The sequence below is a fragment of the Molothrus aeneus genome, chromosome 5 (genome assembly GCF_037042795.1).
Source record: "Molothrus aeneus isolate 106 chromosome 5, BPBGC_Maene_1.0, whole genome shotgun sequence".
Taxonomy (NCBI): Eukaryota; Metazoa; Chordata; class Aves; order Passeriformes; family Icteridae; genus Molothrus; species Molothrus aeneus.
This window is the reverse complement of record NC_089650.1, coordinates 45772835-45792546: the sequence shown is the minus strand read 5'-3', so window position 1 is coordinate 45792546 and position 19712 is coordinate 45772835. Positions and strand designations below refer to the sequence as shown.

The following is a 19712-nucleotide window of genomic DNA, read 5'->3' as shown; positions in this document are numbered from 1 at the left end:
GCCACAATAAAATGAATGGCTTTATAGTGTTGGAAAGCATTTTTGTCATTCTTCAGTATCACTGTGGATTTATCTCACAAGGAATGAAGGGTAAGATAAAAAGGCATCCAACAACACTTCAAATCTCTGAATTGAACAGCCAGCAAAATAATATGCAGCTGGCATGGAAGAATAGCCCTTTAAGGTTAGTTTAAAATGCAGACCAAAGTGGGTGGGGGGGGGGAAGGCAAAAGAAAGGGAAAAAAAAAAAAGGCAAGTAATCCAGTAAGAATGAACAGTAGAAAAAGAAACTGAGCAAGTGATTCTTTGTTTTGGGCCAGTCCACCACCAGTTGCTGTATGTTGCTTTGGGAAACACAAAACTGGCACCAAAACACTCCAAAAAACACAAAACCTTCACCCCCTTCCTAGGCTGATGGCTCTCCTTGAATTGTCCCTCAGATCTCTTTCCGTACTGTGGCTCGGATGCTGCTGAACACTCTGCCTATGGCCTCAAAGAGCGGGTCACAGAACGTGTGGATGCAGATGGAATAGACACGGCTAATGCACTGGATCTCAATCAGGTAGCTCCTTATGCACGGCACCACCGCCCAGATGTGCAGGAATGACAAAATGGCAAAGTAGATGCCCCAGATGAGAGCCATAGGAATACCAAAGATTGCTGACAGTAAACGGTAAAACCAGTATTTCGTTACAGTGAAGGTGGTAAAACTGGCCTTCCAAATCCCATCAAAGCTGTGTGTTCCCTCTGGCTCAGCAATCACATCTTCAAAATCGATCTGCAGCAAAGAACACAAAGTCAGGTCAGTCAGACATTCACATCAAGGGTGTATTCCAGAAACACCTTTCCTGGAGAGCTATGGTCCCCTGCAGGAAAACACCAAGCACGTACTTCCTACATCCTCATGTGATTCAATCTGTTATAACCCATGATTTAAGTCATGAATCTTCAGTAACCTTTACCCAGTGACTGCCAGGGAGCCTCGATGATTAGCTCAAAATTAGACATCTAACTTCTAGATGGAGTTTTCCACAAAACAGAATATATCTTCCTCACCTCCTACAGCCCTAAGGTATGCAGTGCCCTTCTGGTCTACTTAAGGCACAAAACAGGTGAATAAAATCATATTTCATTGTTTTGACTATTCACAAGTCACTCAAAAAGTCACCTAAGGAAGCAGTGCATTCCAACATGCATATTTTAGCACTCTCTGTTGAAATACTGAGTTGTTCAGGAAGCTTAATTGTCATAACATTTCTATAAGAATATTAACAGAATTGCAATGATGGTTCAGCTCCATGTCACACAGACATGTTTGATATAACCCACAATACAGGATATTTAATTTAGTCAGCATAACCAATTGTATAGGCACTGCTAACAACAGGAAAGAGAACATCACAACACTATTCCTCTGCAAGGAAATAAATGGCTGTTTAAATCAGATGAAAGAAAAAAAAATTTGCATTCCTGGGACTGGATCCCGAAGCAAGATTATAATGCTGCCAAAAGTGAAGATTTACAGGAGCAAGGTAAGGCCAGCAGCCCCAGAAACTCAGGCAATTGTACCTTAGCATGCTGGAAGAAGAAGGTGAATATACATATGCTCTGTGTAAATACTGCTTACACTGTAAGAAAAGGCTCACAATCACTTCTTTTAGTCTAAAATATAAATAACAATTGAAAAGTACTTGTTCTTTGCTCCTGCTGAAACTTTTATCACCCCAGACATAAGTTACTAGCAAAGGGACAAATATTATAATGCCACTGGACTTTCCAGCTTCTTAGAGAAAAAAGATAATTACAAGCAGAAGTGTACAGTCTAGGTGCAATCTATGTGAATGGCTGGTAAGCCTTTGAGAGGAAATTTCTGAATTATCTGTGATATCCAACACCTTGAATGCCTAACACCAGGCTGGCTTAATTGAACATATTCACATTGCTCTCTCTGCCAGTGCTCCTCTCTAGACATCCTGTCATTCAAATTATAAACCTCCTCTTTTTCTGCTACTCTGAACTATGTTCTAGTGATCTGAATGTCATTCTTTGGGATGGATATTAATTATCATCATCACCATCACACTTAAAGGTAGCATTTGAGTTGAAACTTGATCTTCACAGAGACCTATGTCAGACTCTGCACTGGCAGAGTAGGTTTTCTTTTTAGCATACATAGGCAAGCAGACATACAATCTGCTTCTGCAGCTATTCAAAAGCAAACTTTTCATTGTAGCCACATCTCATGTTAGCTCGCTTTCAAAGTGAATGGGTGTTCTTGGCTTTTTATCAAAATTTTCCTTGAAATCAGATAATAAAAATATCCATATGATGGCAAAACCCAGGATGACAATAGTAAAAAAAAGCTGCTTCTCAAAAAATATTACTACATAAGGACTACATGGTTCAGCACAGCCCTCTTATTCTAAAAGTTTAGTCAACTTGCTTCCCATCAGCAGTTGCTGTAATCCTTGGTAAAGGTAACACAGCCATCACAGAGGTTCAAAGCATGGAGGGCTAGTCAGTGTCATATCTAAAGTCTTTTCATTAATTTCAGTTGTAGTGGAAATACCATCTTGTATTATTTCAACTGGCTGAGAAGGGAAATATTAGATCTCATAAGGAAAAAAAGTTTCCATTGAGCTCCATCAGCCTTTTCATGGTTGCATCTTTATTTTAGCCAAGTGAGACCTATTTTTATCAGAAATGCATTTTTTTGGCAAGCAAAATGAAGCCACAGTTGAATCTGAATTTTTTAGATTTTAAAAAATATATAGTAAAATCAGCCCATAATTTGATTACTTTCAAAGTAATTCCTTGTAATGAAATGGCAAATGGAAGCCAATAAACTCACTGGTTTTCAAATCAAATAGTAAACTTTCTGTAATTGTGATTCTCAGTAACTAATATTTTTAGCCTGTTGTGTTCAACAAAATGTCCATGGAGAGCTGGGGAGCTGACAGAAGAATCATGGCATATAACATTTCCAGATGGACAGCCCTGTACTGCTTCCAGGAGATGATGCTAATATTAGAACATTTATGATATATCTTTGGTCAGGATTTCCCAGCTCAAGTCATACATTGTTGTCCTAAAACACTCAGGAATGGATCTGTCTGTGAGATAACAGCAATGTATTCATGACACCAGTAATTATCAAGAGGTTAGCTTCTTGGAGCAATTTCAACAGCTCTCAGAATGTTTCTAACAATGCAGAGAAGTAGAAGAGATGGCCCTGTAGGAATGGTAGCTGATGTCACACTACTGACTACTGTGTCTGCCCATTTCATTATTCCTCAAATTCCATTTCACATTTCTCCAGTTTGAATAAGGGAGGGAGTGAAAAGACAAAAATGGCCTGACAACTTAAACTCTTAGCTGAATACAGTGTTAAAATGAAGCTGTTATCTTCCCAAAAGCTGTAAGAACATTATGAAACATAAGAACATTATGTACATGCCAAGAATTTATGGCTGGCACACGAACCTCTGTGGTGCTGTCCAAAACCAGACTTACCTGCAGCAATGTCTAAATAAAGACAGGCAAGGAGTTGAGGTAATCTGGGCTTTTCTACTCATGTGCTAAGAGAACACTGCCTGGGAAACACTATTTATTTCACTCTTCAAGCAGTACAGATAAGTCCTTATGCTGCAGGAACTGAGATATCACTCAGCTTCTTCCTGCACTAAACCACTCCCATGATGGATCCTGATTTTAACTTGTTCTCCCTCAGGCTGCAGGAGGAACAGGTGACTGGATGCATTTTGCCTTGCTATAGATCACACTTACATCACTCAGATTACTCAGTCCCTCCTTAGTCCCTCCTACTACTCTCCTCTGGTTTTTAGTTCAGTAGCACTCACTGACAGTAGTGTCATCAGACTGATAAAGGGTGTCCAACTGAAGTAAGAAAAGTAAAAATAGGACTGACAGGAGAAAGGGAAGTGCCCAGAAATATGATCCTACAGAAGACAGACGCTGTCATTTCTGGTAATGAATCTAACTTTCTTGCAAGTATAAGACAACATTTTTAGGGTATTGTTCTCAAGGTTACTTTTGTCAAAGCATCATGTGCATGTAGATCTGTGAACTCTCATTTAATCTACATAAAGATTTTCTTAGGTTGTGCACAGGTCTTTTTTAGTAGATTGCATGTTCCTTGTGTAGTTTGTTTCTCCAGAGCTGTCAGGATGTGCTGTGAAATCACGGAGGCAATTGCCAAGCTAGTGAAAATACATGCATGTTCACTTGTGACAGGAGAGAAGTACAGGAAATGTGTTTGACCCTCTAAAGGATGCTAATAACTTGCTCTAGCCTTCTGTTTTAGACCAAACTATTAAACACTATCAACTCCTGCTCCATGCCTACAATGCACTTCCTGACTTCAGCTATTCTTTGTTTCCTACTATTCAGTTTGGTAAAGCCAGTTTTTACATTGCCTGAAGCTTTTGTCTGATTCTGCTATGAGAATTAATGCAGCTTCTTTTGCTCTGCACTTGTTTATTAAACCCCTATCAGGAAACTGAGGAACCTGCTTTGATTCTAAAATAGATTTATTTACAAGAAAGGGAAATGGTATGGGATTTATTTAAAAGATTTATTTACAAGACAGGCAAAATGTTTATTTAAAGATCAGAACTATTAATCAAAAAAGCTTAACAGTGTAAAGTTATCATCTGACTCAATAACATATGCTACATGTATGAAATCAGTTGACCTGCTGACCTTGTCACTTCAAGTCCCTATGTATCAGAAGCTGGCCAGCTGGAAAGGAATATTAAATGCCAGGCTCAAATCACCTACTTACCAGCTGTGCTTCTCTAAAGTTTATTCTTTGACGTTTGTAATATTCATCACATAGAAAAAATTACTGTGCTTGGTCGATCAGAAAAAAAAAATTATTAAGACCACCAGCATTAGGCTTTGACCTACATTTCTGTGACTGTAACTATCATCATTCATACCTTTGTGTGTGGTACCTGCATGCTGCCACTGTACTTGCAGCACACAGCTCACACAGCCAGGCACCACCTCTATTCCACTCCAGAGGAACCCAAACAAGTGCTGAGAATGCCTAGATTTTGGTGTGCTTTCACTGTCTCTTAGAGTCAGTAAGAGGAAGCTTAGATCCTTACTGTAGCTCTCTTGATTGATCACTAATATGTCCAGGCAGGCAGAACACTTAAATATGTACACATCAGGAAAATGTGAACTGTCCCACTGATGTCAATATGCTTACACACTCTGCTAGACCAGGGCTAAAGTCTAGGCTGAATATACACAGGAAAGAGTCATAAGCTAGTTTTCTTTACATTTTTATGTCCAGAGTGTGGAAACTGTCTTTACTGCTTACCCTGGGCTGTTTTTAAATAGGTTTTCCCTGATTCCAAGACCATAAGTATAATATTTTTTCACTGTATTAAAACATGTCCTGGCAAGGCATGAGGCAGATATGTTTTTTTTTTCTGTTGTAATAAATGCAATTTGTAAAATTACCAAATATATTCAATGTTCTTTAAAGAAACATTAACATAAGAATATGTATAAAATATCACAAAATGACAAGCCTTTCTATGGCATGGGTCACATTTGGGAGGTGATGTTAAGGACAGATGCAACATTGTTCTTATGTTGGAGAAGGCTGTGATGTGTATTGTTAAAAATAAGAAAATGTGTGAGCATATGAGATTATTATTCCTTTAGCACTTCCACATGCTATTTGGAACTTAAAAATTCCCAGTTACAGTGCCTGAAGAAAAAAGACATCACAGCAGCTGAAAAAAAAGTTAAACAATAAACTCACAAGCTTTCTGTTGAATCACTGATGCCAGTTAAGCATTCATGTATTTCCTTGATCCTTTGGAATAGCACATTATCACATATGATGCTTGTCTTGACTGCTTGTCCTGACTGCTGCCACAGTTTAACAGAAAATGATGAAAAAGTTTATACTCTTTCTACTGAATCCACAGGAAAGAGGACAGGGAGTTGTTGGGACTTACAGGAGAAAGTTGCTCTTCTCCCTTCCCTCCAGACACCCAGACTCATTCACCCTTTTAAGAGCACTGTGTTATCTCCATCTGGCAAACCTGTAGTTATGTAGGAAAGCTGGCACTTTGCTCCTGAACACACAGAGCTTCATGATTCCTAGATGGTCTACTTCCTCACTAATCAGGTCTCAACAGCAAACATTAGTTGATCTCAGGTGTTCACTAAAGCAAAAACTCATTCTGTTCCACACTATTCACACAAACCTTGAGCAAAAGGGTGACTGCAAAATGTACACATCTAGCACTGTTCTGTTCCCTCACAAGACAAGAAATCACCTTGAATCTTGGTACTGGTGGCAAGCATCTAACAAGGGAACCCCAAGAGTCCCTCCAGGCTGGGCTGCAGCATGATTAGGCTTTGCCTGTCAATCTCAAACTCTGTCTTCAGAGCACACTGTTCTTCTGGGGACTGGCCAGATCACAAGGCACAACAGTTGCTTCTTTGCAAAAAAAAAAAAAAAAAAGATGCCATGACTGCAGATGGCTAGGATCAGAGCTGTTGTGTAAGGCTTGTTGAGTGCAGAAAAATTACAAACAAGTATTTCCAAAGTGAATGAGAGCCTAAACAAGCAAACAGAACTGTTGCACCCCAGTTACTTGCACAAACTGACCAAAGAATTTGCTCTACCTTTCCTGTCTCCCTGTGCCTGCTTCCCACAGTATGGCACGAAAAGTTCCACTGGCAGATCTCTTAATGGAAACAGTGAATCTTTCCTGAGTGCTACAGAGTATGCCAGAAAAGTAAACAATGCTTTAACAAACAAGGATATTCATGTTGGAAAGTGGAATTGAAGGACTGCACTCTCCTAGCCAGAGAAGAAAACCATTCTGGTCAGGAGTGACTCCTGCTGCATGCATAACAAATACTCAAATGCATTATGAAAATGTGTAAGCAATGCCATGGCAAATGGTAATTGTAGATCACCATTTCACAAACCGAAAATCATAGAAAAAAAAAAAAAAAAGCTTCTATTTACTGAGAGAACAACGTCCTGCTCCCTGCCTGTGCTGATTACAAACCAGAAAAGCCCTGCTGATGGTCTTTGTTCCATCAGATGGGCAGGCTCACCAAAACCTGTGGAAGTACTCGTGAATAAAATGCAGTTTATGCCAATGGGTCAGCTCTGCAGCAAACAGCTGCTCCCCAGAGATCTCCTGAAGCACTTGCCTGTTCTGCTCCAATACAGGCTGGCAGAAGGAAAGACAAGCAGTTTCAAGGAAAGATCTGCACTCTAACACAGCAAAACTTCCTGTGCAGGTGGGGATACCATGTCAGCAAGTTCCTTGACAAATGTCTTGATGTTGTTGGAGTAAGCAGTCAGAAAATAAAATTACTGTTTTCCTCCCTGGAAACTGGGCTGCTGGGAGTTTATTGCAGCTTTCCCAAAGAGAAACCCTTAAGAAGCTTTCCTTGTTTTTATCACTTGGTTCATGTTCCACAGTTCTTTGTTTGATACACCTATTTTAGCAAAGAACCCTAATACATGTATGTATATTCATATATGTCTGTCCATCCGTATATTTAAAGAGGTATATTTATGAACATGAACACCAATGTGAAGTTTTGACTACATTAAACATAAAAGAAATTTTTTCTTTTATTTCACTGATGCCTGGAGTTAAACTGAATCGAAAAGCCTTATTAAAAGACATTGTGTAAACTGATTTCATATTTTAAATTATATTTAATAAATATAAATATGACATATTTCTATTTTATTATGCTTATATACTATTAAGGTAATAAACTGCTATTAAGCATAAGGTTTTAGAACTTGGTCTAACTTTATCATTCCTAAATTTAGGCACTAATGGGAAGTGGAAATGTAGTGACCTCAGACTCTTTAGTAGTGCATGGAGAGACAGTGACCCTTGGAGGTTGTTTTAGACCTGGAAAACACTATTTTCTCTTTATAGTTTGTAAAGGGAGTCTAAGGAGAGGAGACTCTTGATTACATATAATATCAATAAACACACTCTTGGTTAGCTGCTGCCATTCTTTTTTTTTGCAAATCTGTATAACTTGTTTTCACCTTTTCCCCTCATTTCTACCTGAACCATGCTTATTGCTGACAGTGGGTGTGCAGTGATGGCCAGCTGCCTCTCTTTTCCTTTAAAAATAAACTTGACCCTGCATTTGTACTGTTAGAATGTTGTCTTTCTTATGCAAGAGCTTAAGTTACTGATCCTTAAATATAAGGTATTTCTTTAGTATTTCATAAAAATGAAGATATTTTATAGTTCTGCTCCTGTCATAAACTGCATGAGAACAGCAATGGGAACAAGTGCAAGCTGTGTGGTGAGGCTGACACACTGGAGGAAAGGGGATGCCTTGACAGGCCTGAGAGCTAGGCACCTCTGAGCCTCATGAAGTTCAACAAGGCCAAGTGAAAGGTCCTGCACTTGCATCAGGGCAGTCTCAAGCACAAATACAGGCTGGGTGGTAACTAGACTGAGAGCAGCCCTGCAGAGAAGGACTTGGGGATGTTGGCTGATAAGCAGCTCATACGATCTGGCTTGCAGCCCAGAAAGCTGACAGCACCCTGGGCTGCACCAAAAGAAACAGGTTGAGGAAGGTGATTCTCCCACTCTGCTCTCATGAGACCCCACCTGGAGTACTGTGACCAGCTCTGGGGCCTCCAAGATGAGAACATGGGCCTGTTGGAGCAAGTCCAGAGGAGAGCCAAAAAGATGATTAGAGGGCTGGAGCACCCTCTGTGAAGACAGGCTGAGAGACTTGTGGCTGCTCAGTCTGGAGAAGAGAAGGCTCTCGCAGGAGTAAATAAAGTGGGCTATAGAGGGACTTTTTACAAGGGCATGTAGTGACAGGACAAGGGGGAATGGCTTTAAACTGAAACAGAGTAGGTTTAGATGAGATATTAGGAAGAAATTCTTAGGAGAGGCACTGGAATGGGTTTCCCAGAGAAGCTGTGGATGCCCCATCCCTGGAAGTGTTCAAGGCCAGGATGAGGGGGCTTTGAGCAACCTGACCTCGTGAATGGCATCCCAGCCCACGGCAGGGACTGGAGCTGGATCATCTTTAAGGTCCCTTCTAATCCAAACCTTTCTATGATACATGAACTTGGACTTCATAAAACAGTTGATGATTTTATGGCTGAGCTCTACAGGAGATAGATCCCTGATCTTGAGGAAAACTGATTATTTTTTGTAGCATCTGTTTGAATTCCAGTAAGGGATTTCAAAGTTGAAAAAGGAAATGTTGCAATCCATCTATGAGACTCCCTTAGGCTTTTTTGGAACTCAGAATATAAATTCAGCACAGCAGGAGTTCAGACAGAGAATGTGATGCTTTCACCTTCAGCTGTGAGAATGTCTTCTCACTTCTTATCTATGAAGTCGAATTTATCAGTTCCTATTTGTTTAACTACAAACAAACTCCACCCTTGTACAGCCCCACTAACATCTAGAGCATAGCTCCTACATCTTGAATAAAATCATATTTTATCAATTCATGAGCTCATTAAAATGGGACAGTGGCACTGAAATTATTTTTCTTTTGATTGCTAATCTGGTAACAATTTCTGACAAGAATGATATTGCATAAAGTTCAAATTTTTTTTGAAACTTTTTCAAGTTTTTTGGAATTTTTTTGAATCAAAAGGCATTTTCTTAAGAAATCTGTAATGAAAATATAAAGAGATTAATGGTGTAAAACATGCCTCCCCAGTAAATCAAATGAAATTAAATGGCATAATTTCTCTTTCACATTCAAAATAGGCAACCCTTTTAAAGTCCAAGATGGGTTTTATAACTGTCATTTGTCTGGAAAATAAATATGGTAGTTCTGGATCAAAAAGCTCAGAAAATCAGTTACTGATTTTCACCAGACTTTTTTTCACCAGACTTCATCCTGGTGTCTATGAGCAGGGTATTTGAGAGCTGTGGGAAACACAAACTTATCTTAGTTTAGAACTGTATCTCTCTTCTGTTTTCCAGAGATCATAAGTGTTTCAGAATCACCCAAGTTCATTTGTATTTTCTTCTTTCTCTTGCCTAAAATACAACCAAGATAAAATTTCCTCACTGGGGACCTCATTGGTAGACCCTTCTACTGTACACAATTATCCCTTTTTCCCCTGGAGAGTTTTGCATTTCAATATTCTTTGTTTGTTTGTTTTTGATATCCATGCAAGAAGACAGTGTTTCTATCCACATAGTGGGCTAAAAATTCTACAATCAATTCAAATTGTTCTTAATATTTTCTAACATATGATTGTTGAAGTTATCAGAATTGAAAAGTATTTGCCTCTTTTGAATCTGAGATAGCGTCCAATAAATTCTAACAAAAGAAACAGCCATGCTGAATCATTTGCTCTGTCCCCATGGCCATCAAACTTTTCTATGGAGTTATGAGTCATGTTCATCATGCCAAGCAAGAAGGCTGTGCATAAGGCTTTAATAATACCATGAGTTTAAATGCGAACACAGTTTTTAGAGAAAGAAGCTTTCATTAGAACAGATGCCATTATTAGCTGTACTCTTATGGACATTCAGAAATTCCATGCCTGAGAACTCCTAATTAATGTGCAAGCAAACTATTTTTCAGAACTCTTAAAACCTCGCTCAGACCTTGTATAAGCTGGCATTCATAATGACTCAAGTCTTTAATCCCATACTCCTAGACTAGCCTTGGAAGAAATATTTGAAACAACTGAATCACGTGGGCAGCCAAAGTCAAACATTTGACTCTGCTCGCATTTTAAATCTAAACCCCACAGCTTGTTAATAGGACACAGCATTACAGAACCATTTCATTTAATTAATTGTTTTGCACAAGCAAGGGGCCATGTCTAAACTACAAGTATCAGCAGTTGAGACAAGCATGTCCTCTGAAAGCACTGCTTCTCCTGTCCTGTGGTTAAACACTGTGAATCCGCCTCCAGAGGCATCACTTTGGTCACTGCCAATAGCAAGAGCCCAGGTGAGAAGCTTGGATTGGAACACATACACATATATTTGTGTATCTAAGTATTTATATGCATGTTTTTAAACTTAAACATTTATCTATGTTTAGATCTCATGACTTTTAACAATTTCTAAAACCAAAGAAAATGGGTCTGCATTATATTTCACTTAATTACTTATTTCAGACATAGCACCTGATTGCGGTCTGTTTTTCTCTCATTTTACTATGTTAAAGAGCAGAATTGTGTTCCTCTCAGGTTGACATTTGTTCTCACATCTGAGTGACAGCCCACCTTAGGTCTCCCATTCAAACAGAGCATGGGGTGACACCTGCTTTCCTTCCAGGAGGTTCTCAGGTGTGGGAATGGGAAGTGCTCTGACCAGGCATCTCTCTGTGCATCTTACACCATGCTCAGTACAACAGGGAGGGACCTTAATCATGAAAAATTACATAAAATGTAAACTGCTTTTGAAAAACCCTCTCTTTTTATTATGAGACAGAAATTTTAAATACCTTTAAAAGCATGCCTGAGTAATACTTTCCTCCCTAATGAGTACATAAGGGTATTACAGTATTTGTCAACATCTGACTAAAAATTCCAGACTTTTTCTTGCAGTAAGCTGAATTGCTCTCAACTGCACTCATTTTAAGTGGAAGGCAGGAATACATAACTTTTTGAAACTTGGTACAAAAGCTCTGCATCCTCACATCTGTAGCCAAGTACTAGATTTATTTTTTTTTCCAGAGCAAAAAGGACTCCTATACAACCAAGAGCAGATAGACACCACTTGTTTACAATAAAATAATAATTATGTTCTAGATGGTAGACCAGCCACAGGCCTTTCTTCCTGGCACATCACTGTAGGAAAAAATGGTAAACTGTCTGCAGATGTGACTGCACAGTTGGTCCTCACTAGTAAAGTGAGGATTAGACTTTGTAGAGTTGGCTGCAAGGTCTGTGCCCATTCTGAGAAAGAAGCAAGGAAGTTAGTGAGAAGAGTAATCTGTAGGAGAGCTGGCTCCCTCCTCTGTGTTTTCCAAATTCAGTAAACTCTCTGCAGACCTGACCACAGATATGTTGAGAAAGTTTGAACTCAAAAACTTGAAGGCTGCAATTTAGCCGTACTCGAAAAACACAAATACTGTGTTGGGAAACAAGAAGAGCAAAGCCTGAACTTCAGGCACCTTCATGTGAGTCCTGGGTCATTGGGGAATGAATGAGAGAAAAAAAGCAATAAGCTTTCCACCCTGTTTGTTGTGTCTCATCACAAAGAAAACCTGTGGGACACAAGTCCAAGAGCAGAACTGTCTGGTGAGGGACATATGAAACAGATAAAACTATGGCAAACCACCTGTATAATCACCAGCATGACTCCTGGAGAGCTCCCACATGCACAGAGGCTGTTTCTCCCTTACTAGATTCCCTCCTTGCCCCCTGCCTGAGTAGCCACCTTCACAAGCCAGTGCCTGAAACAAGGGAACCACTAGTGCACATTCTCTCTCTGTCTAGGTGATGTATGAAGACAGTTGTGTGAGGAAGAAAAATCTTTCCTTTCTGGTCTTCAGAAAAAAAAATTGAGGAAAAAAAAGGAAGTTCTGGTGATTTTTACTAGTTTGTGCTTCCCCCTGTTCAGAGCTGTTACTTCCACTGTCTGCATACCTCAGGTTCCATAAGGCCTTGTTCACATCCCTCTCAACATAAATCCAGTCACTTGCCCCATTTTTCTGGAAACTTCTCAGCACTACGCTTCCACTTGGTAGGTAATGCAAAGACAAACCATAAGCAAAGTCATCAACAGCATTGATGCAAAACTGCTCCATGTGTCTAGTTTTCATAAAAGGATTTTGAGTTTTCATAAAAGGGTTTCTGCCCCTTGCCTGGATCCCAACCCTAAAGCTGCCTGCACCACACATCTGCTGCAGGGGAAGCTGGGCAGATGCTCTGCTGCAAATCAAGGGAACATGTCTCTTGCTTCTCACAAGAGAAGGTTATTTTTAAAATGTGCTATGGGAAGTATTTGAATACAGACAACACTGAGGCCTTTTAGAGAGCTGCTTACAGAGCAGATTCCTCACTCTCTGTCTAATCATTTCTATTTCATGGCTGACTGATTTGTCCCCAGTTTCCATGCTGTTGTGCCTCATAATCAAGGGGGAAGAAATGCATAAAATAGTGGGTAAAAAGCAGAAAGTTTTGAATCTAGAAAAATGCAAGGGCTTTAAACAAAATTGAGCTCAGACTAAGCCATACTTCTGGCATTATAGGACTCCTACACTTTTTTTTCTCTAACTTTCAGTACTTAAGACTGGGGTCTCCTTCAGTTAGTTTAACATTCTGCCTGGAAGTTTTACAGCCAAAGTAAGAATGGTAGATACATGTCAGAAGGGAACTACAGACTGATGGCTAAGGCAGGGACTGAATCTGTGTATTTTCACCCCAACCCAAGCTTGTCCCCTAGGTACTGGGTGTGAATTTTATTGCTACGTCTAATAGACTGAATGTGAACCCTGTGGTCCATATAAATGTAAATTGTGGCAAAAATCCTCTCTCTACTCTGCAAGTTGGTCTATCTATGAAATACTTAAAATAAAAGTTTTTCTTATTTATCTTTGTAACAAACCAGAAAATGTTAATTTACAATGCCATTTTGTACACATACTGCTGTTTTTATGATGTAAAATGGATCATGCCTGGTTAACATCAAATTCATTTTGGTATATTCCTATGTCTTGATGTGACTATCTTCACCACCAGGAGCTCACTTGGTGACAGAGGCAGTATTTGTATTCTGGCTGTTTGCAGTTTTTCGGTGAATGTGTTGAACCACGATTACTTCAAAAGGACAAACTGAAAAGCTTGTTTTTTCCATTCCTACACTTATTATTCGCCAAGTTTATTTTAGAAGACGGAATGTAACAAACTTCCTTAATCCTTGTCTCTGTGGGAGGCAGAGAAGGCAGGACAGGCTTTGTAGGTTTCAGCTTCTTTTAAGCCTATTATGGTTTTTTCTGTCAGTGGTCTCTTTTCCCATCAGGGTCTTTCTTTCATTGGGTTAGGTTGTGGACACCAGAATTCTGACTTGCTTGGGAGCAATGACTCATCCTCAGAAGGTCTGGTTGCTTTGGGGACTTCTCCTGTTGACATATGCAATAAACTGTGATGCAGGGCTGTTCATGAGCTCTGGCATTCCCTGTCTACTCAGCTGCTCCTCCATGGGTAGAAGAAAAAATAATTGCTCTCTCCTCTTTAAAATCATCCATTTTAAAGGCAGTTTTGTACCATTAGGTACACAGATTATTTTTTCTAAACAAATAATAATTTTATGCCTTTTCATTTTTATATGGCTCCTTAAAGATACAGGCTGCTGTGATAATTCTTAGTATGGATCCAGCAATATGACCATGGCTTGTCATATTCAGCACCTTCAAATTGTGTTGAAGTCTGGAATTTGAATCAAGACCTTGTTAAATTGTCCACACATAGCATGGATCATTTTATAGATACACATTCAGGATCCAGAGTTCACTTTTTGATTCTCTGGAAACAATACAGTATTTTTCTTTTACAAGAACGGTCTTCATTACAACAAACATGGTGAATGGCACGCACTCTGATACTGCTGGCCACTAAGCAAGCCATTTAGTGGCTTAGTCACCTACTAGGACTGGGCAGCTCCCATTTTTCCTAGGGTCTGACAAACCCAGATGACAGCACCCTCAATTTTCACATTGCAGTGGTGTATTCCCCTCTCCATCTTTCCAGGCTGCAGGGCGATCTGAGAAATGCTTGTTAGGCCTTGGCTTTGGAAACACCACCTGGGCTCAGCTCTTTTCAAGCTTACCAGAAACACTGTCTACTCCCAGGAATTACTAAAAATCTGCTGTTTTCCTCATGACCACCCTTGGAAAATATTCCTCCTGCCTGAATGGCACAACATTCCTGTTCTCACACCTTCGGAGAGAGTGTGGACCCAAAGTGTGGCCAGGATGAAACATTGTTATGACTAAAGCCCGCTCTCTTGCAAGCCTATAAACAGCAGCCCAAAAAGGGCCCTTTGAGCTCTCCTGGACTACAGCAAGCTATTACCAGCAACCTCCCTCTGAGGGAGATGCCTCTCAGAGCCTCATGTATGGAGGATCACTGAAACAAGCTGTATCCTGGGCCAATATGCAGACTCCTCAAGGCCCAATCCTTTGCCCATTAGGAGGTGCAAAAGCATCCAAAGTGAGTATTTCATTGATCTCTGGGGGGAATTCTTCACAGGCACCTTGCTTGCACTGGCTTTCCTGTCTGTGTGCATGCCCCTGTGCATATGCTACAGCAAATCTGAGAGAAATACTGCTTTCTTAGATGTCCAAGTACCTTGGGTATCTAAGTAAATTAAGCTAGTGAGTAAGGTTAGGTTATAGTTATAAACTTACTTAAATGCTAAATTGTTAAACATAAGTTATAAGCTAAGTGTCGCTAAGTGTTGTTCTTTTGTTGAGTTGCTAACTTCAAAGTTATAAATAGGTTAAATGCTATTTTATTCTCAGTGTTATTCTCAGTAAATTGCTAAGGTTAGGTTAAGTCATAAATTAAATTTAAGCCGTAAGTTAGGCATAAGTGTTCTTCCTATGTTAAATTGTTAGGCTTAAGGTATAAGTTAAGCCTAACATTGTTAGGTTGGAGTGTTGTTAAGCTTTCAGGCCCTGCTCCTTTTTATCCTTGCCCGCACTGTCTTTTGTCACACACACGCACCTAATCACACACACACACACCCCTAGATAGTTCTCAGTTCATTTCTGTTTTGATTGCCTGGATTTTGTTTGGTTTTGTTGTTGTTTGTTTTCCCTTGTTGTGCCTTGGCTGTCCTGTAAGTAGTAGAGTGAATCTTGCCAATGAACTTGTCATGCTTTGCCACTTAATATTAAATCTGACTTTTGGTCATACCCTTGCTGATGATTTTTTAAGTGATCTCAAACACTCTCGCTCGTAACACACGTGGATTGTACAAATTTGTCTGTATAAATTCTTTTTCTACAAGAAAACATATTTCTGTGATATTTTGACCAAAGTGACTTCAAGCAAAAATCTCCATCGACCCTGACCTGTCAAAACAGTCAAACTGATTTATAAACCCAAACAAAAAAATCTAGGCAAGAGCACAGTTAGATTTTGCTTAGCTTATCGTCTTTTGAAGGAAGGAAAAGCACCAAAGAGAACAAAACAGAACAAGGACACAAATCCGCCACCAGAATCTCTGATTTTGCACCCGCCAGGCTTAGGGAGGGCGATCTGGTTTGTGACATCTCCCCGCCCTGCCTCTGTGCGTGCCTCGGGGAAGGAAAATCTTTCCGACGGTGTTACACAAGGTCACGCTCTCATCCCCGCGCTCCCGGGCGGGACGTCCCGGCTGCAGGTCGGGCTGCGGCACACAGCGCGGCGGGACCCCCGCCCGGCGCGCCCCGCGGGACAGCGCGGCCAGCCCGACACGGGGCCGGCCCCGCTCCGCGCCCGAGCGAGGAGCTCCGCAGGGCTGTCCTGGCCGCTGCCCGCCTCTCTCCTGCCCACTCCGCCTTTTCTTAAAAAAACCCCAAAAATCCCATCAGCCGCTGGCCCGTTCCCTCCTGCAGCAGGTGGAGGGATGTGGTTCGCGGCATCAGCCGCCCTGACAGTGCCCGCGTATCCTGCCTCGGCAGGACTTGGTATCGCCCCCCGCGACGTCCCGCCTCGGCTCCTCACCTTAACCACGTCATCGTTGAGGTGCTTGGGGTCTCGGTTGACCAGGTCGATCTCTTTGGTGTGCACGTCGTGCACCGCCTTTTCGCTCAGCTCATCTGCCATCATCTTGTTGTTGGGCTTGTAGATGTTGCCCTGCTCCCGGACGGGCGCCGTGTACAGAAAACCCTGCGGGGAGCAGAGGGAGCGCGGGCGGGCGGGGAGAGCCCAGTGAGGCGGGGAGGGCAGGGCAGGGCCGGTCCGCGCCGCGCAGGAGGGCGGGCTGGGGCTGGGGCTGGGGAGGCGGCCCCGGTCCCGCGGGCAGCGGGATGCAGGCTGCGGGGCGGCCTCGCCCGGCTATTTAACCGCGGCCGCGGGGCGCGCACCACACCCCCGTCGTGCCAGGCGCCGGCTCCCGCTCCCGCCGCCAGGCGGCCCCGGCCCCGCGGCGTTGCCCCGGGGCGGAGCGAGTGGCCCCACTCGCGGGTGTGGCCCCGCGGGCACAGCGGGGACCGTCCGGGGCTCCCCGCGCAGCGCCCTCCCCACAGCGCCCTCGCCCTACCGCCCCCGCTGCGCGGAGCTGAGCACGGCGCCCGCACCGCCCTGTCCTCACTATACTTGTCCCCCTCCTTATACCGCCCTTCATGCAGGGCCATCACCGTACCCTCTCCATCCCAGTGCTCTATGGGCTCTCCATACACCGCTCTTGCCGCACGACAGCCAGCACCCCCCAAATCGCGCCCTGCTGGGGACGAGCGCCCCGGCTCCCCCTGCCCGCTGTCCCTGCCCGCAGGACGGCGGTGCCCGGCCGTCCGCCCTCCTGCCGCCGAGCCGCCCCTCGCCCCGCTCCTCCGACGGCTCAGGGGGCTTGCAGGTGGCCACTGCAGGCAGCTGGCGGCGGGGCAGCATCCCGGCCCCATGCCCCGGCGGTCCTACCTCCGAGTCTACGTATTTGGTGCCGGACATGCTGCCGCGGGCTGCTGACGGCTCTGCCGCGAGTTACTTTGCCCTGTGACTTGCAGGAGCGGAGGCAGGAAGATTCCGCTCTGCGGAGCGGCCGGCCGGGGGAGGTAGCTGCGCGGAGAGGGCTGGCCGCTGGCCAGGGCGGCTCCCTGCCTCCGGCTGGGGTGGATGACAGCGCGGGACGGCCCCGCACATGGCAGGGCGGCCGGGGGTGGGAGGGGAAAATAGCCCTGCCCCGGCAACCTGGGAGCTGGCGGGCCCCGTCCCGGATGCTTGTGCCACGCCGGGCGGAGAAAGGGGCTCGACAGGGCGAGGTGCAGGGTCCTGTCCGCGTCGTCCGCCCTGTCCCGGCTGCCCACGACCCCCGGGTCAGTGGGTCCCTGCCGCTGGGTGCCGGGGCGACAGTGGCTGCGTGCGGCAGAGCCACCTGGGCAAGATGCGGGGGGAGCAAGGAAGCAGTGAGGAGATGGAAAACTTTAGTTGTGTTCAGCCTCCAGAGCGAGCGAGGCGTTTGCTGGTCTCCCCCCGTCCCGGCATTGACAATAGTTTACACAGAAGCATCGCTGCTCCAGGAACAATTGTGGAAACTTGGATATCCTTGGGATGAAGAAAAAGAGATTTTTCTCAACTGGTTCATTTCAAAACTATGCAAATATTTAACAGTTCTGCACTTTAACACTGCTCTATTTTTCCTGAGAGGAGATTGATCCATGCATGTCTGCCATGCATATTAACCACTGGGATTAACTTTTAAAGGGGAATGGTGCGACACCGTCTTGCCATGCTCTGTTCTCAGGGCTTTTTTGTAAGCTCAGGGGCATATGTAGGTGTAAATGGTATAAATATAAAAGTTCATCACTGTATTCAAGATGGCTCAGGTTAGGGTTGCAGCATCACTATGCATTTAAAAAATGTGTATTTCACTTTTTTGTGTGCATGTGTTTGAAGCCATTAGTTTTGTGTTAGGAAATCAGACTATGGTGAAAGATTTATAACATTAACAAAAAACCTGTGACCTTAGTGTTATGCCATTTAGCACAGAATTGCAGCACCAGAAGTAGAAAGTTCCTAACTACAGTATATTTGGCTGGGGCACTTCAGCAGAGAAATGACCTCAGAGAAGCCTGGGCTAAGATGGATGTAGGCACCACAGATGTAAATAACTGCACCTGTTGAAAATGCAGTCCACATGGACGTGTGTTGCTGATACAGTGGTTAGCAGTCAACTTTTTTACTTTATACTCGTAAACTTTAGAACAAATGCCTTGGATGGAAGATTTCCAACTTTCCAAGTTAGTTGTAATTTTTAAAAGTAACATTTTTATTGATGCAATAATTCACTTAAGCCATCATTAGAATATTTTTGCCTGTCCAAGCTTTTGAGTGTGAATATTGAGCCAAATGAGTGTATCAAAGGACATAGACTGCAATTTTTCTGTCCATCTGAAAAAATCTGCAAGACAGTTCTTTGTATTCACATCTAGGAAAATTTTTGAATTAGTCACTGTCCTCCACATGAATCAGAACATGTTGATCCATCATTCAATATGACTCTGTATCTCAAGAATGACTTAAAAAGGAGAGATACTTGTCCATTTGATATGCTGACTTGATCCTGGAATAGTTTTTCAGAACCACAGTCCCCTTTAAAAAATATTTCTGAATCACACAACACTACTGCAGCTAGAATAATATCATAAACTAGTGGAATTTAAAAGTTTTATGAGATGAATTCCAGAATAGGCTGCACGCAAAATGGAATGAACATTAGCAGTGCTTTCTTGAGCTGGAATACCAAGAAAACAGCCTAGTCAGAAAAAGGCATGGGTACTACCAAGCAGCAAGAGTGAGCAAGTTACATCTGCAGAGATGGAGAGGGATGGAGCCTCTAGCAGTGCTGTATGAGAAATGCACACAAACTCAACAGCCAGAGACCTGGCATGGATGCACCCTGGAGTTCTGCAAGGATCTCCTGTTACACTCAGAGGAAGAGTAATAGCTCAATGGGAAAGGGCCAGGTAAGGGCCTGCAGAAATCTTCTGAAAGTGCAAAGGCTCCATTCCCCTTCTCAATT

The 19712-nt window shown here is 42.8% G+C and overlaps 1 protein-coding gene across 1 annotated transcript; it reads right to left on the bottom strand.

Moving 5' to 3' along the window:
- Positions 1–218: 218 nt before the first annotated feature.
- Positions 219–17734, bottom strand: CAV1 (caveolin 1). Its single transcript, XM_066550046.1, has 3 exons — positions 17612–17734; positions 16700–16864; positions 219–778 (listed from the first exon to the last, which is right to left on the bottom strand). The coding sequence occupies exons 1-3, from the start codon at positions 17639–17641 to the stop codon at positions 437–439; spliced, it is 537 nt and encodes a 178-aa protein (XP_066406143.1). The 5' UTR covers positions 17642–17734; the 3' UTR covers positions 219–436.
- Positions 17735–19712: the final 1978 nt, after the last annotated feature.

Excerpts from the sequence above, each read along its gene's own strand:
- CAV1 (XM_066550046.1), bottom strand. The coding sequence starts at position 17,641 with ATGTCCGGCACCAAATACGTAGACTCGGAG. Across the intron at positions 16,865-17,611 it reads CCAAATACGTAGACTCGGAG|GGTTTTCTGTACACGGCGCC; the intron begins GTAGGACCGCCG and ends TGCTCCCCGCAG. Across the intron at positions 779-16,699 it reads TCAACGATGACGTGGTTAAG|ATCGATTTTGAAGATGTGAT; the intron begins GTGAGGAGCCGA and ends TCTTTGCTGCAG.